This window comes from Bos grunniens, chromosome 7, assembly GCF_055505025.1.
Source record: "Bos grunniens cultivar Pamir isolate PY7600 chromosome 7, Bosgru_T2T1.0, whole genome shotgun sequence".
In the NCBI taxonomy this organism is placed as follows: domain Eukaryota; kingdom Metazoa; phylum Chordata; class Mammalia; order Artiodactyla; family Bovidae; genus Bos; species Bos grunniens.
The window spans coordinates 98091531-98118453 of NC_141171.1; the positions used below are offsets into that span (position 1 = coordinate 98091531).

Genomic DNA, 26923 nt, shown 5'->3' on the forward strand with positions numbered 1-26923 from the left:
GTCTGCAGCAGGAAAAATAAATAAAAACCTCTAAAACAGTCTATGAAATATATCTATAAAAGAGAACTTTTATTGGTTGGTGATGCCTATTGAAAGCTTCCTTAATCTGATTATTTATATAGGAAGACCTGATATACAAATCATTGTGAAATTTACTCCACACATAAGCATGTGGCAGTCTGCTAAAAATTTATGGGAGTTTAATGAAAAGTAATTTCTAAGATGTTAGCCTTTTCAAATAAAATACATCAAATATAATTTAATGTTTTTTTGTTCACAAAAGGTCCTTATTATAAGCAATATAAACTGTTATGCAAGTCTGTGAAATTATAAACATATACCACTACAAATATGGCTTTTCTTTCTCACTGTGTGCTTTTCTAAGTTTATAATGTGGCTGTGCGTCTCAGAAGAAATTTTAGTGAGCACAACTAAAATACAAACAAACCTATTAATTTCTTAATTTCTGATCTTTTACTCTTTTCGGTATTTTTATTTGGTTTATTAAATGAAAATATCCCCTTATCAACAGGAGTAAAATGTATTCTGTTATTATATTCCAGTTGTTTACTATTTAGACTTTAAAAAAACAATATGTGGAGAAAACTTCGTGATTTCAGGACCATCTTCAGATTGCTTTGATTAAATTTAACCTCAATGAGTTGTTTTTACATAAATTAATTATTCAAACAAAAATTAGGTTTTTTTAATGCAATGGAATGTAGAATTCACCATCGCACTTCAGCCACAGTCCATCAATCTTTTATTTTATCTCACTATATTTTGAAAGGTATTTTAGCCCATATTCGCCAAACCAACAATGAATCCCATGACTAATTATAGAACTCCCTACACTAAATATTTTCTTATTGTATACTCTGACCTTAAATTTATAATTAAAAACCCATTTTTATAGAGAGATTTATTTTTTCTTATTTAACCTTTGTTTTACATGGACGTGTTTTGATTACCTGAAAACTGAATTGGTCAATAAAGTCAAACACAACAAATAAAGACATCAATATGCAAAATTTTAAAATTGTCAAGTTTACCTGCTGTCTTGCTTGTAGTGATCCCAATCACGATGATCTTTACCATTACTAAAAGAAGAATAAGGTCTCTTCCTAGAGTCACTTTTCTTGTACGAATCTCCCTGATGTCGGTCTTTATGATGATCATGATATTGAGATAAGTGTCTATCAGACGAATAACTGTCCCTGCTGCTGTCATCATGATTTGTATTCTCTTTTAATCTTTCTACATCTGTTAAGATAAAAGTGTCCAACCTCTGTTAATGACTTAAAAAAATACATGGTAAACAAAATAATTTAATTGCTAGATTATAAGAACTCCTGTTTCAGCTCCAACCAACGAAAGTGAGAAAGTCAAAGTGTTAGTCACTCACTCCTGTCCGACTCTTTGAGACCCCATGGACTGCAGCCAACCAGGCTCCTCTGTCCATTGGATTCTCCAGGCCAGAATACTGGAGTGGGTAGCCATTCCCTTCTCCAGGGGGATCGTCCCAACACAGGGACTGAACCTGAGTCTCCTGTAATGCAGGCGGATTCTTGACTGTCCAGTTCCCAAATACAAGCAGTTAAAGCATTTAGAAAATAGTTTATAAAAAGTCATACTAAGGCTTATGAATAGGTTTACTTTAATCTGAAATGTGAAGAATCACAACAAAAAATTTAAGGTCCATTTCCTTCTCAGACTATACTTTTATGACTCTTGCACAGAGCAATTAATCACTCAATTAATTAGATTAATATAATTAATCTATTAATATTAACTAATCTGTTAATACTCCAAATAATTTTTTTGAAATATGTTCAACAATTCTATATTTTTTAGAAACTGGTAATAGTGATTTATGAAAAGTTAATAAGCTAAAAAGGATTATTAAGATACTAAATTTAACATGGGCATATATCATCAAAAACACCTCACCCTCCCAGCAAAAAAAAAAAGACCAGTTTTTAAACTGACTTTCCAAAACAATTAACGAGACTGACTTACCTGGATTTCTAATCACTTGCGTATTCAAGCTGCTGTTCTGGTCATTATTCTGCTAAAATAAATACACATATGTAAGAATCTTTTAAGTGGCGTCAAACAACATTGTAAAACATGAAAAAGAAAATCCTGATGCTAAAAGAAGGTCTCCTCTATTAGAATCTATAAATGTAACATTAACAGATATTTTTTAAAAGCAGAAACTATGGGTCCTATGACTTTTTAAAAAAAAAAAAAAACAAAATAACTTTAGACTTAGAGAAAAGCTGCAGAAATAGTACTGAGAGTTCCCATATGCTTTTTACCAGTTTCTCCTAATTTTAATGTTTCTTATATAACCACAGTATAATAATCAAACCTAAAAAATTTATACTTTAGTACAATACTCTTAACTGAACTACAGACTTTATTCAGATTTCACATTTTTCCACTAAGGTTCTTTTTCTCCAGAACCCAATCTGGGACTCAGGTCCTCTTTGTTTCCTCCAATCTGGGACAGTTTTCTTGTCTTCTAAGACCTTGACACTTGATGAGTACTAGACAGTTACAGAGTATTTCTCAACTGGGGTTTATGGGATATTTTCTCATGATTTGACTCATGAGATTCCTTTTTGCCAAGAATTCCACAAAGTGATGTACCTTTTTCAGTACACAATACAGGGGGTTCATGGTGTCACTATGTCTTATGACTGGTGACATTAATCTTAACTGCTTGTTTAAGGCAGCTAAGGCAGGTTTCTCCTCTACAAAGCTATGATTTTTCTCTTTGTAATCAGTAAAGATCTTGGAGGAGATACTTTCAGACTATGCTAGTGTCTTGTTTTCTTGCCCACTAATTTTTAGCTTTCCTTGGAAGCTCTCACCTGCAGCAATTTTTACTGTGGTATTAATACTTTAATAGAGATTTTCTATTTCCCTTATTCCTTCTACATTTATTAGCTGAATTCTTGTATAAGGAAGAATATCTGTTTTAATTACATAAAGAAAAATGATGCATTTACTTACCTGGGATTCCTGCCGTTTTTTAATAGCATGCTTATATAATTTATGTAATTTTCTTGCATCGAACTCAGTAAACTTAGATACAAAAATCCACAGGTTTCTAGAAGAATAAAAGGCAAATTAGTCTGATTGAAAATACTTAGTTTTTAATGAAATCCCTTTAGTATACACAGAAACACACACATCTTAGCCCTCTCTGGAAAAAAGTCTCAGGATATTATTTCTAGCATTAAAAAAAAAGAAACCAACAAAAAAACCTTCGTAAGTGGATAAGATTCCCAATAAAACTAGACAGTGTTAACTTTTACTTCTCTTCCAAATTCCTTCATTTTATAGTCTTCGGATTTGAAGATTTGAAACTAAAGAGAAGTAAACTTACAAATTAGGAAGGGATTCATATTATGTTTCAGATTAGATATAAAAGGAATAAACTATGTTAGTAGTTCAAGTAAAATATCATCAGAAAACATGGATTAAGCTTGTGAAAGAGAAGTCCTGAATAATGCATTAAAAGGCTTCTGTCATTTTATAATTGTGATGTAATGGTCATAAGAGTAACATGATCAGACACTGTAAGCCCAGGACAGTATTCCATGTTTATGCCTCTCTTCCCATCCCAATGCTGGGATTAGGATTAGTAATTGACCATGGTATTCCTTCACAAATTCAGATGCAGTCTTTGGATTCGTCTCAACAGAGCTTCTTCAGAGCCACTACAAATCAGTGACATGTGAATTGAAGTCTGTCTGCCATCACTATAAAAGTAATAATTTCATATATTTACAATTTTTCTTGACCCTCTAGCTTTCCAGTAGGTATGTTAAAGATTTTGAATCTTGCGTACATAAACAGAGTAAAGAAATTACTAAAGAGCCAACGATGGAGGTTTAGTGGACTACCTAACATCAGTATCTTTACTGAGTTCAAGCAACAGATTTTAAGTGATTTTTTTTTTTGGCTGTGCTGGGTCTTCGTTGCTACGTGGGCTATTCTCTAGTTACGGTGAATGGGGGCTAGTCTTTAGTTGTGACAGGTGCGCTTCCCACTGCAGTGGGTTCTTGTTACAGAGCCACGGGCCCTAGGTGTGCAGGCTTCAGCAGTTGTGGCACACGGGCTCGGCGCAGATGCGGTTCTCGGGCTCTAGAGCATGGGCTCAATAGCTGTGGCGCACAGGCTTAGTTGCGCCAAGGCCATGTTGGATCTTCCTGGATCAGGGATTGAACTCATGTTTCCTGCACTGGCAGGTGTATTCTTTACCACTGAGGCACAAGTCCACATTTATGTGATTTTTTAAAAAATAATAAAACCCTGTGTGAATAATGACTTCCCCAAAGAAAGTCATCTCTCAGCAATAGTACAGAAGAAAGTCTAAAAAAGCAAAAATCCTTAGCTAGAAAATAACTTTTCTCATTCCTTTTTATGGGAGAAATAAAATTATACAGCACTTAATTTGGGTATTTCTTAATAGCCAAGACGTATTTCTCTCAACTACCAAGCATCAACTGCCCAGGACTACAAAACATACACTGTCAGGAAGTCTTCAATGAGCTAACTGTGTAAAGTACCTAACCTGCACCATCCTTCAGTTAGGCACAGTCAGATGTAGCAGAGAATTTTTAAAATAAACAAATGGGGTAATGAGACTAAGTGACGGTAAGGCCAAAGGACAAGGTTTCTAATTCTTTTTCCACTAAGATCAAACATTCGCAGCCTTTTGATTTTGAACACAGATATGTGTGAAGAGCTGCTTGCTTGTAAACTACTAAATTGCTAAATGTTAATAAATTCTGGAAATCAGAAATCTGTGTCATGCAATAACTACAAAATTATCCCAGCATATGTGCATACAGAGATGGATAACTGGTGATTTCTAAAAGAATTCTTAGCAGTGTTGTTAAGTCAGATGTGGCTTTCTCAAGTGTTTTCGTTTCTTTTTTAATTTAGTTTGGAACAGCTGTTTGCTTAACTGCAGTATAAGATGATACCTATTCTTCATCAATATTTGGGTCTATAATTTTACAAAAACTACAAAAATGTATTGCAATTTAAAGAGCAGTCACTCAAACCCTTATATTTAATGTGCATATATATGTGTAATATTCTCAAAATTTGTTTCTCTAGTAATACTTCATATAGCCTGTAAATTTTGGCTACTTAAGTAAAATATGCAGCATATTAACAAGGCTTATCAAGTTATCAAGACTAATATTAGCAGGCTAATTTAAATTAATGGAACATTTTCATAATACACATGCATAACTATTTTGTTAATTTTTCAACATGAAAATTTTCATACATCCAAAGATACAAAAGAACTTTACAATGATCACCCATATACTTAACACCTAGATTCTCTTATTAGCATTTTACTGTGCCTGCTTCATCACATATCATTCCATATAGCCATCCCTCTCAATTGCTCTAATTTTTGTTTGCATTTCAAAGAAAAAGTATAGGTATCAGTGTATCTCCCCCTAAACACTTCATTAAGTAGAGTCAATATTACTCAGCTTTTTTATTTGAACATTCTTTAGACAGTACTATTCTCTGTAATCAATTATCAATGAAATGAAAGAAAGAAAAAATAGCTAATATCAAGTCATGAAAGATATCAGATAGCGGTTGGGAAAATCAAACCATTCAACAACTTCAATACTAAATATATTAAAATCTTTGTAATTTATATACTAGTTAGCCAAATCCTATTTTTATCCATTGTTTGACATTAAACTAAAACAGCTTATTTTGAAATTAAAATATATAAAAAAGCAACTGATAAAAAAATGGGTGGAGAACCTGAGTATTTTTCTAAAGAAGACATACAGATGGCTGACAGTACATGAAAAGATGCTCAATATCACTAATCATCAGGGAAATGCAAATCAGAGCCAAAACGAGATGTATTACTTCATACCTAACAGCTATTGTAAAAAAGGAAAAACAAGTGTTGGCCAGGATGTGGAGGAAATGGGGCCCTCATGCACTGTTGCTGGGAATATAAATTGGTATGGTCACTATGGAAAACAGCATGTAGGTTCCTCAAAAAATTAAAAATAGAACTACCATATGATCCAACAATTCCACTCCTCTGTACTTCTTTGAAGGAAATGAAAACACTAATTCAGAAAGATATATGCACCCCAAAGTTCACTGTGGCATTATTTTACAAAAGCCAAGACAAAGAAGCAACCTAAGTGTCCATCCATAGATGGATGAATAAAGAAGTAGAATTCTCTCTCTTGCACGTGCGCACGCACGCACGCACGCACACATACACACACAGAAGTATTACGCAGACATAAAAGGAATACAACCTTGCCATTTAGGACAACATGGACGGACTCCAGTTGGGTAGAACATACAACAGAAACAGACTCACAGAGAACAAACTGTGGCTGCCAGAGGGCACGTGCACAAGTGCATGAGTGAGACAGGTGAAGGGCATTAAGAGTACAAACTACCAGTTACAAAATGAATACATCACTGGGATGTAACATACAGCACAAGGAATAGAGTCAATAGTATAAAACTGTATGGTACCTAATCTATAAAACTATCGAATCATGATGTTGTATACCTGAAACTAAGTCAACTATACTTTAATAAAGTAAAATGCAAGTTTTGTCTTGTTTAAAAATAAATGAAATTAAAATTGTGACTAATGTTATTGGGTTCTATTAATGTATAAAGTACTTGAGTTATTCATTAAAGATAATGAGCACATTCTAGTTTTCATTTTGTTGTTTATTACAACAAAAGGCTAAAAAGAATCAGCATGTCTTTATGTTCCCCCTCCCCACGAGTATCAGCATGTCTTTAAGTTTTTAAGAATACTGTGTTAGGGAAATGGTCATCAGAAGATATTGAAATGTTCACTATAGGTATGACATTAACCTTGAAATAAAATTTATAAGCAAACTTCAGTTCAGTTCAGTTTGGTCGCTCAGTAGTGTCTGAGTCTTTTCAACCCCATAGACTGCAGCACACCAGGCTTCCCTGTCCACCACAGGGACAACCTTGAAATGAAATCCATAGCAGCTGAGAAAATTCAACTAGCCCTTAAATGAATTTATCAACTATTGCCATTCTAGAGTGAAAACAGTAAAGAGATAGGGAATTAGTAAACTGTGTTTTTGTTAGTAATTTCTCTTTAAAAATATCTTTTCTGTAGAAAAAAATCTAGTTGAAATTAGATTCTGGTCCTAATTATAATCACCTGCTAAACTGTGTGATCTTGGGCAAAACTCCAGATCTGGAGCTAGTGCAAGAGTGAGTGCCTTGTTAAAGCTCGCGCTACACGCCTCCTCTGCCATACCCCAGGTCCTAGCCCTTCAAGGTGGTTTACCTGAGTCCATTTTTTTTTCTTCTGTAAAGTGGAACTAATAACTGTCAAGACTTCCTGAACAGAGCATTTTTAAAGGGATCTTAGAATGAAGCATAGGAAAGTACAAGTGAAACACAAATATGCATTATTATGCTTATCACTAGATTACAAGTGATTTTTAAATAAAAAACTAGTGTTGTATTTCCTCATCAACTATTCATGTTTATATACAAGCCAAAATATTTGTATATAAACATCCGTAAGAAATAAAGCAGGTTATAAAATTATGGTTACTATGAAAATTTGCTTAAAGTGTAATCATGGATCAAGTCTCTATCTTTACAATTGCAGGTAAGGTCTTGATAGTTCTTCCTTTTGTAGAATCAGTAACTGTAGCTGTGTTCTGTGGGGTGGAGTGGGGGCAGGGTCAGGTGATCAGAAGTTCAACCTTTAATACAAGGGACTCTTTTCCTTGCTTCTACATTTTCCCCCAATTTTTCTCCAAGACAGCAGAGTAAAAACTAATTTGCTTTTGAAATATTTCTCAGTTAGGGTCTTTCTGTTCTCCTTTACCATTTAAGGGAATCTGGTAATAATCAGAGGCAGTGGCAGCATGAATAAGTACCAAGGAATATGAAATCAAGGTAGATGAGAGTGGGAGGGAAAACAAAACTTAAGTTGCCCAGCTGTGTAGAAAGAGGAATAAAGCCTTGGAAGTTAAGGCCGAACACAAAAGTCTCTTGGCTATTTGGTCTCTCTTCTTTTAGAGGTTTTTTCCTCCCCCTTTCCTAGTAACTAAACCGGAAGTAACTACTTGTATTAGTCAACATGTAATTTCAACAAGATGCTGTTCATTTCTAATCTAAAAAGCCAGTAAAATCGATACTCTGCCTTCTTCATAAACTTAAAAATCTAAACTCTAATTACATGAAGGTTTAAAAACTGGTATATAGTACACAAGTTATTTTCAGAGAGAAACTAAGCTCCTGTTACACTAAAGGCAGGAAATAATTTTAATATAATCCTTTAATTAAATTCAGTTTTAAAGATAACTCACTGCATTTCTTTTATTTTCTAATTTTATCTCAAACAACAATCAAGATATCAATATGTTCAGGAGTCAATGACACAGAAACTTTAACTTTGGCTCTTAAATATGAAAAGACAGAGAATGTGACTATATTCTCACTTAATCCTGGTATATATAGTCGAACTCCTACTGTATTCCTATCCTGTAGTTCTGTACTTTAGAGGTCACTGTATGAGTAGCTAAGAGTTTGAGAAAAATGGAATAATCTCTTTTATGGTATTTAGGAAAGCAGTAAGCTCTAGTATATATACTCCAATCATAAATAAAATATTAAACTAGACACTATGAATACAGTACTTGAGAATGACTGCCTCTCATTCCTCATAAAAGGGCTTCCCTGGTAGCTCATGTGGTAAAGAATCTGCCTGAAATGCAGAAGACCTGGGTTCGATACCTGGGTCGGGAAGACCCGTGGGAAGGGATAGGCTACCCACTGCAGTATTCTTGACTGAAGAATTCCATGGGCAGAGGAGCCTGGAAGGACTCAGTCCATGGGGTCGCAAACAGTCAAACATGACTGAGTGACTAATACAGACACACTCTTCATAAAAATCTTTAATTATTCTTCAGTAACTGAAAAATATGCAGTCTTAGCATTTTACAGGCGATAATACTGGGGGCTCATACATAGTGGTAACTGTTCAAGGTCATAAAGTCAAAAATTAGGCAAGTTGCAACTAACTATGCATGTCTTGTGATCCAACCACAGTGACCACTCCACGTCATTACAGGCACATGGCTTTAGACTCTACTACGTCCACGCAAGGCTTCAGTTTCTTTAGACATAAGCTCAGCTTCACTTGTTTACAAAAGCCTTGTGATCATTATCAACTTCCTATCTCCTCTTTCTAAAATGAGTCCTGGTTGAGTTTAAGAAGGGGATAAGGATAGTTTTCTTTTTAATTTAGTGAAATCATAATGCCTCCTGCAGAAATGTGTCATGAAAATGTTTTGTTTTGATATGCAGCTGCACTGCATGTAGCAAAGAAATCAGTAGGTTAATAAACAGTTGTCAATAACTAGTTTGTGCTCATTTTATTGTTTTCCTAGCCTGTCTAGTAGTCTGGCTTAACAGTGACCTGGATTTGGTAATCATTAAGTGATTAATACCACTTATCACATTATAGTATCACTTATCACATCATATCATAGTTCAGATTTATGATTTTAAGATCAAATGTGTTGCTGCTACTTCTAAAATGAAGGGGAAAATAGAGTCTGCATTTTACACTGCTTGAGGACATTTATTTTTACAAGGCTTTACAGTCATACTGAGAAGATGAACTGCTAAATTTATGTAACAAATTGGCATACCAACATTTGAGGATATTACTGAGAATAATTTGGTAAATTGGGGAAATTTTTAAGAATAAAATGCAATCTGAATTTTAACAAAACACTTTTCACTATTTATTTAAAGGCAGAGATGCCACCTGTGGTTTTTCATTATGCATAATTAAGGAATCACTTATTTATAAAACGTTTTAAAGGAAAAAAATGAAAACATCCAGCCTCCCTCTGTAAACATTCTGTGACCTAAACTTCAGGAGGTGAAAAAGAAACTGAAATGCAAGAGACAAACAGTGAAGTGAAGCTGCTCAGTCATGTCCAACTCCTTGGAATTCTCCAGTCCAAAATACTGGAGTGGGTAGCCTTGCCCTTCTCCAGGGTGTCTTCCCGACCCAGGGATCGAACCCAGGCCTCCCACATTACAGGAGGATTCTTAAACAGCTGAGTCACAAGGGAAGCCCAAGAATACTGAAGTGGGTAGCCTATCCCTTCTCTAGCAGATCTTCCTGACCCAGGAATCGAACCAGGGTCTCCTGCATTGCAGGCGGATTCCTTACCAGCTGAGCTGTCAGGGAAGCCCTAAACACAAGTAAGAGACAAATAGACGGTTACACAATTACAAATTTAACACGTCCTGAAAAATACGTCACTTACTTTCTCCACTGCTTGATTTGTTCAGGATTTGTATACTCTTTCAGACATTCTGTGATATGGTCTCCGATTTTTATCAAGCACTGTCTAGTATGTTCCAGTTGTTCTCTTTCCGAAAGGCCTCTCTCAGGCCTATCAAGCTGCTTCAATGCTGCTTTGACAGGCCTCATCCTCTCTTTACACTTAAATAGGAACAGAAGAGCAGAACTACGTATTAAAGGCATGAATTCAACACAGAGCTACTTCTTCCAGTGATACTTACATGAGTAAATGTAGCATGAAATGAGTGTTAAACCTCACCTCACAGCTCTTAAATGTCAAGAGTTTTCCCCTCAGACTTTATTCAGAAAGCAAGGTTTTCCATTATCATTTAAAAATCAATCTTTGTGTAAGTAAAAGCCTTGGATTTTACTTAAACTTTTTACAAAAGCAGTTACTTTCTACACTGTAGCACACCATTCTAAACAGTTTTAATGTTAAAAGATAAAATATTTCAGAGTATAACTTAAATATTCTATATTGGCTCTAATACAGAATAAAATGTAAAAGAAACTTTATATAATACACTGGCAAAGCTATAACTTCAATATAGCTACAAGTATAAACTGTCTATTCTTCTAATTCCTTAGGACAAAACAAAGTAGCTAATGATGAATTTTGCTGCTATCCTATTGCAGGTAGTCAGGGATGTCAGGGTGTTTGATAGAAACTAATCTTTTCCTTGGCCTACATATCACTAGAATGCTAGTAAAAGGACAACATACCATTCAATATTGGACAACTGTACCATTCAATAAAGTCCAATTTATGTAATAAAAACTATCAACCTTGTACCAAAACCAGACTAAAAATATTGCTAGAAAATCAAACTACATATAAATTTTATTGTATATAAATGCAAAAACAACTTTAAATTTTATAGTAACTATATCCATGAGTAGCAAGTAGGGTTACTTCTGGGTATGCAAGGATGGGTCAACTACAGACGGTATATTTAGTTGACCTAATGCCACCATTTATTTGAAAAACAGAAATCCTCACATCCCTGCTGTGAAGGCCTTTCTTATAATCAGGTGTCTACCTTATATGTGAAAATCTGTTTCTGAGTACTTTATTGTTTTATTGATCTATTTCTTCATATCAGTTGGGAAACTTTCCATCTTTTGTCAGACATAATTTAAATAACACTGGAAACACTGGGAATTGTGTATTCTATAGTTAAAATTAGAACTCAGCCAAGCCTGACTTTTTTAAAAAGGGAAAACATTTGTTTTCTAATTTTTACGTTATTCATATTTGTTCTCTACATTTTCTATTTCTTGTTCAATTTTGGTAGTTTATATTCGCTGCTCAGACTCAGCTGGGTGCATGCTCAGTTGCATCCAACTCTGCAATGCTGCACACTGTAGCCAGCCAGGCTCCTCTGTCCCTGGGATCCAGGTTAAGAATACTGGAGTGGGTTGTCATTTCCTTCTGCAGGGGATCTTCCCAACCCAGGGACTGAACCTGCATCTCCTGTGTCTCCTGCATTGGCAGGCAGATTCTTTACCACTGCACAAACCTGGGAAGCCCCTTGTAGGTTGAACACATACTATATTCTACACATTGTTCTAGACCCAGAAAATAGAGCAGTAAATAAAATGAAGACCCTGCTTTTATGGAGCTTGTACTCCAGTAGGAGAATAGAGCCAACAAATAAACAAGACACAGTGTTTAAAATGGTGACAACTATGATTTAAAAAAAAAAGTAAGACACGGCAGGGAGCTTTCTACCTTATATAAGATTTCAGACAAGGGTAATGTTTGAGCAGATATCTAAAGAAAACGAAGGAGTAAGCCATTTCAAGCAAAGGGAAGAGCAAGTAAAAACATCCTATAACTTGTCTGACATGTTCAAGGAACAGAAAGAACTCCAGTACTATGAAATGCAGTACTATCAAATTCAAATACATCTCTAAATTTAAAGTTTTAAAAGATGAATATAAACTCAAATGTTACAGGTATTTTTCAAATAACCAGAAACTTTACTACTTACAATGCTGAATGTCTTCTGATCCAGCTCTTCAGATTCTTCCGCTATGGGCACTGGTTCACCACTTGCGGTGATGTGAACTGGAGCATCCAACACTGAAGATTTCTTAGATCTTTCCTTGCTTTCAGACTTGGATTCACTCAGCTGGTGAAAGGAGAAAACAAATACACAACAACAAAGGCAAAAGTGATTAACACCTCCAGAAGACAATTTACTCTCACTGTAGTCTATAAAGTTTATTCACATTTAACAGTCTTATGTATTCTATCTTTTCCCCACTTGGGAAAACCAAAAATAAAGCTATCCTATGATGTTACTTATTAGGTAAGGCATCTAAAAAAGGATTTAAACCTGTTTTCTACTCTACTAGATATGCATATGTATTTTTAAAGAACTCAGTTATTGAGATTAACTGGGCTGACAGGCAGTTTATTCTCCTAAAATGTAAATATGCTGATTGTGTCACTTTCTAAATTTTATATTATGATTTGCATACCTTTTCTTCTTTTATGTCTTTTTCTTTCTGTATAGCTTCTTTTACTTTGTTTTCTCTTTTCTCTTTAAAATCTTTTTCCTTTATATCTTTCTTATCCTCTTTTTCTTTTATCTCCCTTTTAAGTTCTCTTTTATTTTCCTTTTCTTTTGCTTCCCTCTTTTCTTCTGGTTCCTTCTTTATACAAACATCTGGCTCAGTTTTTTCTTCACTGTCTCTTTCTGTTTTAATTTTTTTGTTTGGATGTTTCACAGAAGTGATTTCATCCTGAAAAGTGCAAGTATGGCCAATGTATTACTAACCAAATCTTGACAAAGACTAATTTCTTTTCTTTGCATGACTACTGATTGCATGTATGTGGATTCTGAGAGAAATAATCCAGAATCCCATTAGTAATGATACATGCAATAAAAACTAAGATAAGCCAATCCCATTCAAAATTCATAACAAAATGAGACAATGTCTTCAAATGGCAAATGTTTGAAAAGGAAGGACCTTCGCTCTCTCCCTTTAGTGACAGATGATATTCTACTGGATGGCAGAATTCTATTCTATAAATGAAACTACACAACAAACTATAAAAAAGGACTTCAGTATCTAGCAGTAAAATTTTAAGCCTAAGTTCAAATTTCAAATGTAAAGCATACTGAAAACATGCCATGTGCCCTTTTCTATAGATAACAGGTTGCTTTTCTAAAACACATTCTTACCTTATCATCATCTTCATCAGACTTGTCTGAGGGCAAGGGAGAAGAATCACTCTTTATTTCCTCTTTCACTTTTATAGACTTCATTGCTTTATTCTTCTTAGCTCTTGCTTTTCGCCTTTTTGAACCTCCCTAAAAATAATTATTTTTATTCTCACCAACCCCACAGATTCCATTAAAAAATCTTAAATACTAAATCTATGATGCTAAAAGAACACACATTCCTACCCAATGCTTAGTCTGTTGGTACACCAATCTTAGAAATTATCAACAAAAGTGATATAGCTTAATCAAATGCAAATTAATCTGAATAAATGCTAACCAACTGTAATTATTCCTTAAAAAAAAAAAAAAAAGAGTAGAGAGAAGTAGGAAGGCTTTTCACAATCCTAAATTATTGTCTTCAGCTAAACAATGCCACCAGAGATAGCATTAGAAATTATTTTAAATAGTACAGAGGTAGTTATTGACACTGTGGTCACAGGTAAACTTTCAAAGGTTTTGCTTTAGTTTCCAATCACCTCTCTTTTACTGCCTTTTTCCTTCTTTTGTGGAACACAATCAATAAATAAGCTTGGTGATCTTCAATACTTCTATTCCTTAAGCTGCCCAATGTCTCCAAATCCAATTACTGCCCTGTCTCCAGTAATGGAGGCTTGACCTCTCAAAAAACACCCCATTTCACTCCAAAAGTTGCTCCCATACTAAATACTAGGAAAAAAGAGATTCTTCTTCTGAAAGACATGACTCACTGGAGTTTCAACATGAATGCTGTTAAGGCAAAATACTACCGTATTCAAACAAAGCTACTAAATTACAGATAAACACAATGATGAGCCCATGTTAACCACAGGAATCTAGGGTGATGGGGTAAACTAGGTTTATCTTATCCAAAAGTAAAGTGCTCTTAAGCATCATATTTTAACTTACTGCACCAGAAAGCCTCTGAGCTTCTTTTTTTGCAAGATCTCTACTAAGTAATTTGATGAGGTAGTCTGCACGTGTCTGTAATTGTTTTGCTTGTGGTTTTTTATCAGGATCATCTGGAAGAATCTGAAAAGCAATTAATTTTTTCATCTTGTCTTTAATAAATAACATGAGAAATAATAATCATTTAAAAATGCCTTCTCAAAAAAAAATAAAATAAAATAAAAATGCCTTCTCAAAAAAAAAACACATATAATGTGCTGGCAAGTTACAAATCTTAAAAGAATAAACAACATTGAATGCAAAATACATTTTTTATACCTATGCCACAAAGATTTCTTTCTCTAGAAATGAATTCTAAATACACAAGAAAATTATCCCTCTATTCATAAAGAGATTACATAGTATGAGGTTAGAAATTTCTTTCAAATACATAATGGTGTATTAGCAGTCAGTGTCATTAAAATCATAGTATTCTTAGATTTCCTTCCTTCTAAACAGTGTATTTAACTATGAAGTATACAAAAATACCTAGAATATAAAGTATCATCCATCTAGAAGATGGCACTGTGAGAAACCTTTTGCAATGAAAATATAAACTAATTTTGCTTCATAGTAGCAAATGACAAATAGCTGAAGGTTCCCACTTGTCCATGAAGTACAATATAAAAAGATGAATTATAAGAATTGGGCAAGCTTTCAGTGTTTCCCATTCCAGGCAAAGAAATGATTATAACGACTGTGTGCTGTGTTGTGTCAGTGGTGTCCAGCTCTTTGTGATCCCACGGACTGTAGCCCGCCAGGCTCCTCTGTCCATGGGGATTCTCCAGGCAAGAATACTGGAGTGGGTTGCCATGTCCTCCTCCAGGGGATCTTCCCAACACAGGGATTGAACCTGGGTCTCCTGTATTGCAGGCAGATTCTTTACCATCTGAGCCACCAAGGAAGCCCAAGAATCCTGGAGTTTGTAGCCTATCTCTTCTAGGGGAACTTCCCGACCGAGGAATTGAACTGGAGTCTCCTCAATTGCAGGTGGATTCTTTACTAGCTGAGCTACCAGGGAAGCCCATAACAAGTGTGGTAGCATCAAATCACCAAAAATCCTAAACACTGGTATTCAAATATATACGCACACACACTCACAAAAAAATCCTTTTCTGCTCTTGATTAATATAGATGGTTAATGATTAAATGAGAGGCTTACTTTTTAACCTGATACTGTGAAAATAACAGAAACAAAATTTCAGAGGTAAAGCAGATAGACATCATTTAAATTCAATCCCTTCATGAAAACCGAATTCCAAAGAAGCCAAGATCACAAAGCTAACTTTCCTGACCCCGAGCTGACTTTATTTCTAATATAATTTAAAAGCAAAAATTCAATTTAACAAGAATGGTCAACAGAATCAAGTATTGCAGTACCTTGTGTGTCAGACTGAGGTCAGGATCCATTTTAATCATCTCCCAGCTTCCATATCCATATTCGTAGATACCAATTAACAAATTGGAATCATCTTCTTTGCCCCAGTCTATATCAAAATGAGCTGCCTTCGTGTGGCATGGGATGATATACCTATCATTAAAGTTAACAACCACTGTCAGGTTTATAATTGCCTCATTAAAAATTTTGAAAACCACGTTTGATCATTAGAACTTCAAAATACTGCGCTTTATTTTATTTTTAAAAACATTTCATTCAAATTGGCCATGGAATAAAAACCACTTCTAACATACACTCATGTCCAAATTATTGAGTAACAAGTATTTTACAGCAGAAAAAAATAACTCACTGCTTTCTTTCTTCTGGATCTGAAGGAATGGATTTGTGCAGCGGTATTAATTCTTCTTCATGGGAGATGACCAGCTTGGCATTCACCTGTACACCTGATATTCGGAATGTTGGGCCCTTTACTTTTCCAAGTCTACCACCTATATTTGGAAAAGAATATCAAAAAGTATAAAATATATAATTCCACAAAATACAAAGCAATGTATGTTATTACTTACATAAAAAAGTAGTAGTATTTATTTACCTATTTTTTTTAAGTATTACTTATTTGCATTAACGGGAGAGGCTTGCTGGCAAACCTTAAATTTCACTCCAAGTCTTTTCACTACATACTAGTGATTATAATACAGCGCAAGAGGATTCACAAAAAGCATTTCACATACTACAGCAAACACATGTACTGTGCTGTGCTCAGTTATCAGTCATGCCCAACTCTTAGACTGTAGCCCCCAGGGACTGTAGCCCGCCAGGCTCCTTTGTGCATGAGATTTTTCAGGCAAGAATACTGGAGTGGGTTGCCGTTTCCTCCTCCAGGGGATCTTTCTGACCCAGGAATCTAACCTGCACACCTCCTCAGTCTCCTGCATTGGCAGGCGGGTTCTTTACCACTGCACGACCTGGGATGAACATGTCAGTCATTCTAAATAAGAGTTCCAGTATGATTTTTTTTCAGTACATCTCATTATTGAATCTTATCTAAGATGAATTACAAACTATAATGAAGTAACTATGTTAAAACCAATATCACATGTGTATACTTATAATATCTCATCTATACTATAGTAAAAATACAGTAAAGAACCCACCTGCCAATGCAGGAGACATAAGAGACATGAGTTTGACTTCTGGGTCAGGAAGATCCCCTGAGGAGGGCATGGCAACCCACTCCAGTATTGCCTGGAGAATCCCATGGACAGAGAAGCCTGGCAGGCTACAGTCCACAGGGTTGCAAGGAGTCAGACACAACTGAAGTGACTTTGCATATATACTAAAAATACAGTAGAACTAACAATTTCTGATGTTACCTCCCAGCAAGAACATATACCAGGCAGATAGTTCCTATTGCCTTCAATAATACAGTTCTGTTCCCCATTTTCTATTACCCGGAAATGGCCTTACTTTGTTTTATAAAGCATCTTTTAAGACTAATATATAGGTAACTTAAGACATACTATCAACCAAATTCAATAAAAGCAGATTTCAACAATTCCATTTCTCTTTCTTTAAATCACTTTCATTTTAATATCACCTGTTCGTTCTGTTCCTGAAGAGCTGTCCTTTAAAGCTTTAATGCAACCATTATGCACCAATTCTCCTAGTCGTCTGAGGTCTGTCTCTGACTTATCAACTAATTCAGCATCTCGAGCAATTGCATCTAATCTGTAATAAAATAATACAATTTTCAGGTAAATGCAGGAAAAAATGAGGCCATTTAACATACATAAGAGTAAAGTTCTATAATTTTTTATTACTAGACACTAAGCAGATAATATAAATAATGATAAATGTTCAAAACATTTTTTTCTTCATCTAAAATAATTATGTAAGTATTCCATTGTAACCTCATACAGGTCCTCTCAAAATAAAATAGAAAATATCCCATTTTAAGGTGGAGTTTGGGGGAGAAAAATAGAATTAATCCAATTTGAGTCTCTGCCACTCTATACCTGAGATAGTAGTTACAGCAGTTATTGAGAATAACTGATAAGTCTGGTCTCTGAAGTCAGAGGCTAGGTTAGCAACTTAGCCTCTCTATGGATGAATCTGCTATTTTTATAAGATTGTAAGGAAAAGGTAAGAAAAAGCATTTGAAAAGTATAATTATAAAACTGCAAATGTTTTATAATCCATGTATTTTATAGAAAACATTTGTAGATAAAATTTTAGAGACCAGAAAGAATAAAGGATAGTACTAAAATACTTTAAAAAATCTATTTGAAATTTGCTTTTTACAGGCTAATTTTGTAAAAACTTGTTGCAGAAAATTTAAGAATAGTATAAATAAAACTGATAGCATGTGACACATTCTATAATTCTATTGAGAATGACAAATGTATTTACCTTTCCAGAGGGCCACCAAATTTCTTGTAACTCTTGATAAACCTAACAGAAAATAACGGGTTTAAATGTGGGCTTCACTATTTGTTACAAAATAGATATACAGAAATAATACTTGTTAGTGTAAATATTATCAATAATTCAAGGCACTATTACTAACAAAAATGAATAAGCTATGCTAGAATCAAAATGTTAAGAGGTTAGATATCAATAAAGATAAGACATATTTTAACACCCAGGATGATATTTAGAAACCAATATAAATAAAACAATAGAAGCTAAATTTTATTTTAGAAATTACTTTATTATTTTCACAGGACAAAAAAGGTTCAAGGCTATCAGAGGAAGTGTCTCCAGAATTCTCAATCATATTACACCACCTCACATTTCAAGTGTTGATAAAAATTTACTGAATATAGTTTTAAATCAGATATATGGCATTATACCAACAGTGGAAAAATAAGTATTACTTAGGAACAAAGCTACCCAAGTGGTTGATGGATGAGGGAAAATATCCAGGAAAAGTAGAAGTTGCATTGTCTCTTCAACTAAAGACAGAAAGTCCAGCAAATCAGGTGGCCATAAAAGTACCCTAAATAAAATCTAACATATATTTAGTTTTCTGGTAGAAAAAAATAAGGAAGAACTTTATCAGACAGGTCTATGATTTAAAAGAAATGAGTTACAATAGTTTGAAAGAAACAACAAACTCTGAAAATACAACAATGAACAACCTTTCACAAATTTCATACACAAAAATATTACACAGTAAACAAAATAAGCTGTTATCCCATCTTCCATAAATAAAGCTGTGTATATATATATAAATAAATATATTTTGAAAGAAAACTACAATTTATCTGTAAGGCCAATCTTACCTCAGTTCCTATTTGGACATATCAAACACTTTTAACATGGTTATTTTCAAAAACCAATCACCCCATTGTAAAAAAACTAGAAAAATATGGAACTAAATTACTCCCACATAAAGAGTAATGTTGGGAGTCATATACAGTGAGAATTTTTAATAAATATTGTATTGAAGTATACGTTCATCATTCAAAAGGACCACTATTCTGAACCACATTAATAAAACCAAAATAATTTAGCAGTCCAAATAGAGTAACAATAAATAACACAGCATAGATGCCAAACTCATCTTTTACTCATACCAACCAAAATCAGAACCACCCAATCCCCACACAATTATATTTGCCTCTTCTAAAACTTTATGTTTTGTGGAGTTTCTGTTTTAATTTTACCCCCTATTAAAACCAAGCTGAAGTAAAAATGGTCTTATGTCATCTTACCGCCGAATTTCTGCATCACTAAATCCTTTAATATTTTCCCGAGGGATAGTTCGTGGTCTTCCACGTTTCTTTGGCCTTTTTCTTTCTGATATTGAATCACTATCAGATCCAGAGTATCTCCTACTTCTACTGCGCCTCCCTTCACTTCCATTGAAACTAATCTGGAATTTGAAAACAAAATTTTGCCCATGTTTAGGTAAAACAGGCTTCTGTTTTAAGAGCAACAAAAGTATTATGATTGACAAAATTAACATGTACATATAAAAAATATTCTATAAACAGAATTAAAAAGCAAAAAAAAACTCCAAAAAATACAGCAGATTAACATCAAAGAGTTATATTAATAGTCTTAATGCTTAGAACATTCTCGTAAACCAGCAGGAAAATATCCATAGTCCTTTTGTAAAAATATGTGAAAGGTTATTAACAGTGATTAATTAAATAACAAACAGAATTATACAACTTCCTGGTATATTTTTAAAAACATGAATTAAAGTAACAATGCAGTGTAATTAAAGTTACTCCATCAACTTGACCAATACTAACTAATACTAGCCAATACTGGTACTGGTAATGAAAAACAGAGTCAAACACCTCTGATGGGTATTTATACAACAGGCAATTTGATATTGCATCAAACGTCTTAAAAATGATCATTCTGCTAACCCAGCAATATCATTCCTATTTTTCGTGATAGCAGAAATAAAAAGGAACACTAGCCAATAAAGCCATTTTTATCATAAAAGTAAAAAAATCTAATCTACAAAACATTAACTTCTATTACACACATCAAATCGCAAGGCAATCTAATAGGATAAAAGTAAGGAAATACAGATTGTAAGAGGTGGAAGTTGAACACTGGCTTACTTGTGAAGAGGATGAATGGTAGACGTCAAGTACCACACAAGAAGATAAGAGAAAAGTCAGCTAACATTTGCTAAAGACTGAGCTGCCATGAGAAGAGAGGATTCCTAGGGACAAAAGACACAGGGAGAACCTGCACCCACCCACTCGCAGGCACTTCACAAACCTCCACCAACTCACACCAGGGGCTCATGAGAAAGACTGGAAATGGGGCTGGAAATTAGAGAAAACTTTCCCTCATGGTGAAGGCCTGGAGAAAGAGAGTCACCTTTGAGGGGACAGTCAGGAAGCCTGGCCAGATCTTTCTCACCTACAGAACTGAGAACACAGAAGACCTAATATGCTTGTAGGAAAAGAAAAACCAAACCTGGCAGGACAGAGTCTGGGGTGTGTTCATTTGCCTCAGACTCAAAATTTAAGGAGATAACAAAAAATTCAACAATCAAGACATAATCTTGAAATACAACAGTATTCTAAAAAATCAGAAGCTAATGCAAAGTTTTTCCTCTTGCCACAGGACCCAATATAGCTTGGCATGGCACTACCATTTAATATGCTACCATTATTTAAAAATCTAACACTCTGTTCATTTGAGCCATAAAACAAACACCAACAAATTTCTAAAAATTCGTATCATACAGGGTATGTTCTCTGACCATAAGAGAATTAAAACAGAAATCAACAATGAAGACCCCTGGAAAAATCCCCCAAATGTCTGAAAACTAAACAACACACTTCTTTAAAAACCTATGGGTTACAGAGGAAGTCACAAAAGACATTACAAAGTATTTTGAAATAAATGAAAACGAGATCACAACAAATTCAAAATTTAGGAAATTCAGAAAAGGCAGTGGTTAATGGAAGTTTGCAGCATCAAATGCAAATGTTGGGACTTTTGGTGGTCCAGAGTTTGTGTCTACCAGTGCAGGGGGCACAGGTTCGATTCCTGGTTCAAGAAGATTCCACACGCAATGGGCCAAGTGGCACAACTCCTGAAGCCCAAGCACCCTAGAGCCTGTGGTCCACAACAAGAGAAGCCACCACCACGAGAAGCCCGTGCACTGCGACAAAGGGGGAAGAGCCTGAGAGCAACAAAGACCCAGCACAGCATACATACATACATAAACTCAAGGGGCACAGAAAAAGCAGGACCTTAAAAAAAAAGCTACTGGAAAAGGAAAGTCTTAATGATCTAAGCTTTTATCTTTAGACACTTATAAGGAGAGCAAAAGAAGGAAGAAAGAAAAAAAAAAATACAGAAATCAATGAAACTTAAAACAGAAAAATAAAAAAATAAAACCAAAAGGTGGCTCTTTGAAAAGATGAATAAAATTAACCTCTAGCTAGAACGATCAAGAAAAAAAAATGCCAATCAGTTCAGTTCATTTGCTCAGTTGTGACCAACTCTTTGTGATCCCATGGACCGCAGCATGCCAGGCCTCCCTGTCCATCACCAACTCCCGGAGTTTACTCAGTCTCATGTCCATTGAATCAGTGATGCCATCCAACCATCTCATCCTCTGTCATCCCCTTCTCCTCCCGCCTTCAATCTTTCCCAGCATTGGGGTCTTTTCAAATGAGTCGTTTCTTCGCATCAGGTGGCCAAAGTATTGGAGTTTCAGCTGCAACATCAGTCCTTCCAATGAACACTCGGAAGTGATCTCCTTTAGGATGGACTGGTTGGATCTCCTTGCAGTCCAAGGGACTCTCAAGAGTCTTCTCCATAGTTCAAAAGCATCAATTCTTCAGCACTCAGATTTATTCACACCCCAACTCTCATATCCATACATGATTACTGGAAAAACCATAGCCTTGACTAGACAGACCTTTGTTGGCAAAGTAATGTCTCTGCTTTTTAATATGCTGTCTAGGTTGGTCATAATTTTTCTTCCAAGGAGTAAGTGTCTTTTAATTTCGTTAACAGAATGAAAAAAAGGGAAATCACTAAATATCCTATAAACACTAAAAGGATAGTATGCGGGTATTATTATGAATAACTTTATGCCCCATAAACTCAACAACTTGGATAAAATGAACAAAGTTCTTGAAACAACCAACCACACTCATTTGAAAAATATATTGATAGTTGTATATTTATAAAATTTAGGTTATAGTTAAGAAGGAACACTTTCCAACTAATTTTATGAGACAAGCATTATTAAATCCGAGGAAGTCATTACAAGAAAAGAAGCACCAGTATTTCTCATAAAAGAGGTAGTCCAAGAGTAAATAAATACTCTTTATAGTACAGAAACAGCTTTTAAATTAAAAAGTCACCTGTTTTGCACAGTTTCTCATTCTGGGGAGCATATAAATTTCTTCAAGTTCCTTTTGTCTTTCCTCTTCTTCTAATCGCCGTCTTTGATCTTCAGGAATGATTTCTTCCCAGTTCTTTGAATTTCTTTCAGGCTCCAACTCAATATCATCCTCATCCATATTTGAAAAGTTGGCCACCTGATAAATTCCAGAATTTTAGCAGAATAAAATTAAAGAACTATTCATCCTTACATTTTTTTCTTTCTTAGCAGGAAGGAAGCAGGAAGGAATAAGATAACAAATAGCCCTAGGATAATGAATATGACTATAGGTTAAACCAAATATGATTGCTAAGCTGAGTTTATTTCTTTATGAGGTCAAAGTACATCAAACCAAATGACTTCTAAGAATTATCTTCCAGAAATGATTCTCTTTTGCCCTGGTGATCAACAAAATTATTACTATAATAGAACTAGAGGAAGTTAACAGAGTAACAACAAATTTATAGAATATCACACTAAATCACCTTCTGTAGTAATTACCACACCGGTCCATTAAACACAAAGTGTTATAAAACAACCCAATATTCTTGTTTTTATGATCATAAAAAAAATACCTGAAGAGTTGATGACAAGACACAAGGAGCTCAGAGACCATAGATAAATTTATTTAGGTTCCCTAAGTGCTAGTTTCTTCATTTCTAAAAAAGGAAAGCTAGTAACAGCATATTAACTTTTGTGAGGATTAAATAACAATACATTTAAAGAAGTGTGCAGAGTTTGGTATACAGAAAGCACTCTTTAAGGTTAACTGCCAATATTGGGACATTAAAGCTTACAGGTAATTGGAAAAAAAGAAAACTATGCTCTGTGTGTGTGGCACATTGCAGGTACTCAGTAAGTATTTGTTGAATGAAGGAATGACATTAATTGATCCTTAAAAAGCCATTTCCTTGTGGAAAATGGCTAGGATGCAGAGAAATCTGCTTTTTTACGCTAAACAACTGGCACACACTTTACTCTGGGGCTGGTTGACTTATGTTGCTTTAGGACTCCCTGCAATCTTTTTAGCTCGCATCTAACCTGGGGTGGGGTTCACTGGTGACTCAGTTGGTAAAGAAGCTGCCTGCAATGCAGGAGACCCACGTTCAATCCTGGAGTCGGGAAGATCCCCTGAAGAAGGGAATGGAATGAATACCCACTCTAGTCTTCTTGTCAGTATAGTCCATGAGGTTGCAACAGTCAGATACGAGTTAGCAACTAAACCACCTAACCCAGGGGTATCTATCAGTATGACTGCTTACTCTGTCTGATTTACTTGTGTTTTCTTAGTTGGGATAATGCTTAAATTAATCTAATGTCAAAAACTGCTGCAATAAAAATCAGCTAAAAGTCTTCAGTTATGAAAATGATTTCAAATCATGTCACTCACTGCTAGTCTGTCAGAAGAAGAAAGAAAAATTTTTATACATCATTGCAAATTTTAAGACAAAGATGTTTTTAACATTTTTTAAGATTACCCTGCTGATCCTGCCTAAAAAAAGATGAATAAAACACTAAATGACAAAAGAAAAATCCCACCTTCTCCATTTATATAATTATGAAGAAAAATTCAAAAAGAAAATCTACCTTGAACTGAGAAAGTAATTCATCTCCTACAGTTAAAGGTCCTGCTTCATTTTCATGAGTTTCAGCCCTCTTCAAGATTTCATCTATATCCATTTCCTAGAAAAAGAAATCTTTACTTTAAATATGCTTTATCATGTTTTAAGATATATACATTTTACATTTATAGTTTTAAAAATGACACATTTTGAGACAAGCTTTTTTTTTCTTTACCTGGGGCTCTTGTTCTTCTCCTTCAGGCTCCTTAAAAAGTTCCTCAGCACCAAACTTTAAAATGGCTGATAATTCTTCTTTATTGAAAGGAGTAGAACTAAAATTAGAAAAAACAAAAATTACTTAATACTAACAGTCACAAATTTAACATTTACATAGCACTTTCATGAATTATTGGCATAGTCACCTTTATAACAGTTAATATGACATAGTTAGAAAAGTGAAAAGATTACTAGCATACTTATTTTAAAACTAAAGAACCTGAAGCCTAGGGCTTTCCCCCAAGATTACAAAATTAGAATGGTGAAACCATGCACTCACTGAATGTATGCCACTGACCGGGAATTACCTCAGTGCTTTGAAACACAGAAGAACACCACTAAACACAGTACTTCAGTGATCTGCTTACACTATGTAACATTTTGGAAAAATAAGCATAGTATGATAATGTAACAACTTTTTTTTATTTTAGAGAAAAGTAACTACCTTGAAGGGGCAGAACCTGTGTGTAGTACTGTCTTCCCAGTTGTGTCCATTCTTTGAATCACAAGATGATCTAAAACCATCTTCTTTTTGGCCCTTTCAAGAATATCCTCTTCAACTGATCCCTTTGTAACCAGACGATAAATATTCACCTGTAAAGATACACACAATGGAATTTAAAGCACTGTAATGATTCATTCTGCTAATGATAAATGCCCAAATACTGGTTAGAGTCGGGAATTCATCCAACATGAAATTTTGACTGGTGAAAAGCAAAAAAGCTTCCTCAATTTAAAGATTATTTGAGACTATGTCCTTCCTTATACTTTGGTCAGTTTGCTTTTTCTTTTTTTAAAGGAATGACAGTAATTTTTAAAATTATATTTCAGCGGGGAAAGGGGGTGGTGGTAAACTTATGACAAACTTATACCAGTTTCCTTAATTTTGATTGTTTCATCGTTCTATACAGTCTAAAATTCCACAAATTACTGTTTAAGTTAATGATGAAGCTCTGCCATTAACAACAACAAAAAGCTTTGCAAAAGACAAAACTCAATGAGTAGTGATTTTGTCCCGCTTCTCAAAGTCAGTGGTTCTATATCACACAATACTCCCATTCAGGGACCACTGTTAGTTTTCTCAATGATTGGGCTCACCAGCATTTAGAGCACTGGGACCTGGAATATCAGGCATTCTTCATTAAACTGGACATTTTGGCACAATGACAAATAATCCTGTGTCCTTTAAGCCTTCCAAATTATTTTTTAAAACTGTTTTAAATTATCTTGAGTCTAAATAGTTCCAAATACGGAAAGGAGTACGTCAAGGCTGTATATTGTCACCCTGCTTATTTAACTTGTATGCAGAGTACATCATGAGAAACGCTGGGCTGGAAGAAACACAAGCTGGAATCAAGATTGCCGGGAGAAGTATCAGTAATCTCAGATATGCAGATGACACCACCCTTATGGCAGAAAGTGAAGAGGAACTAAAGAGCCCCTTGATGAAAGTGAAAGAGGAGAGTGAAAAAGTTGGCTTAAAGCTCAACATTCAGAAAACGAGGATCATGGCATCTGGCCCCATCACTTCATGAGAAATAGATGGAGAAACAGTGCAAAGAGTATCAGACTTTATTTTTTGGGGGCTCCAAAATCACTGCAGATGGTGATTGCAGCCATGAAATTTAAAGACGCTTACTCCTTGGAAGGAAAGTTATGACCAACCTAGATAGCATATTCAAAAGCAGAGACATTTCTTTGCCAACAAAGGTCCGTCTAGTCAAGGCTATGGTTTTTCCAGTGGTCACGTATGGATGTGAGAGTTGCACCGTGAAGAAAGCTGAGTGCCAAAGAATTGATGCTTTTGAACTGTGGTGTTGGAGAAGACTCTTGACCCTTAGACTGCAAGGAGATCCAACCAGTCCATTCTAAAGGAGATCGGCCCTGGGTGTTCTTTGGAAGGAATGATGCTAAAGCTGAAAGTACTGAAACTCCAGTACTTTGGCCACCTCATGTGAAGAGTTGACTCATTGGAAAAGACTCTGATGCTGGGAGGGATTGGGGGCAGGAGGAAAAGGGGACAACAGAGGATGAGATGGCTGGATGGCATCACCAACTCGATGGACGCGAGTTTGAGTGAACTGTGGGAGTTGGTGATGGACAGGGAGGCCTGGCATGCTGCAATTCATGGGGTCGCAGAGTCGGACACGACTGAGTGACTGAACTGACTGACTACTAAAATAGCAAGTACATGAACCATAGGAATCTTACACGTAATCAATAATGAAATAATCA

The 26923-nt window shown here is 35.0% G+C and overlaps 1 protein-coding gene across 4 annotated transcripts in view; it reads right to left on the minus strand.

Moving 5' to 3' along the window:
- The window catches only part of CHD1 (chromodomain helicase DNA binding protein 1), a 74594-nt gene that overhangs the window by 3175 nt on the left and 44496 nt on the right, over window positions 1–26923 (minus strand). The window contains exons 20-36 of one of the 4 annotated variants that reach the window (XM_086413257.1): window positions 25134–25282; window positions 24648–24744; window positions 24438–24533; window positions 22831–23007; window positions 19690–19850; window positions 18383–18424; window positions 17571–17701; window positions 16323–16461; window positions 15955–16105; window positions 14536–14658; window positions 13609–13737; window positions 12902–13165; window positions 12409–12549; window positions 10377–10555; window positions 3022–3118; window positions 2020–2068; window positions 1053–1263 (exon numbers count right to left, since the gene is read on the minus strand). In XM_086413257.1, the coding sequence (XP_086269383.1) occupies window positions 1053–1263; window positions 2020–2068; window positions 3022–3118; window positions 10377–10555; window positions 12409–12549; window positions 12902–13165; window positions 13609–13737; window positions 14536–14658; window positions 15955–16105; window positions 16323–16461; window positions 17571–17701; window positions 18383–18424; window positions 19690–19850; window positions 22831–23007; window positions 24438–24533; window positions 24648–24744; window positions 25134–25282 (2336 nt within the window). Of the gene's footprint in view, window positions 1–1052; window positions 1264–2019; window positions 2072–3021; window positions 3119–10376; window positions 10556–12408; window positions 12550–12901; window positions 13166–13608; window positions 13738–14535; window positions 14659–15954; window positions 16106–16322; window positions 16462–17570; window positions 17702–18382; window positions 18425–19689; window positions 19851–22830; window positions 23008–24437; window positions 24534–24647; window positions 24745–25133; window positions 25283–26923 lie in introns of all 4 variants that reach the window. The other 3 variants (XM_086413256.1, XM_086413259.1, XM_086413258.1) reach the window with 3 other exon arrangements.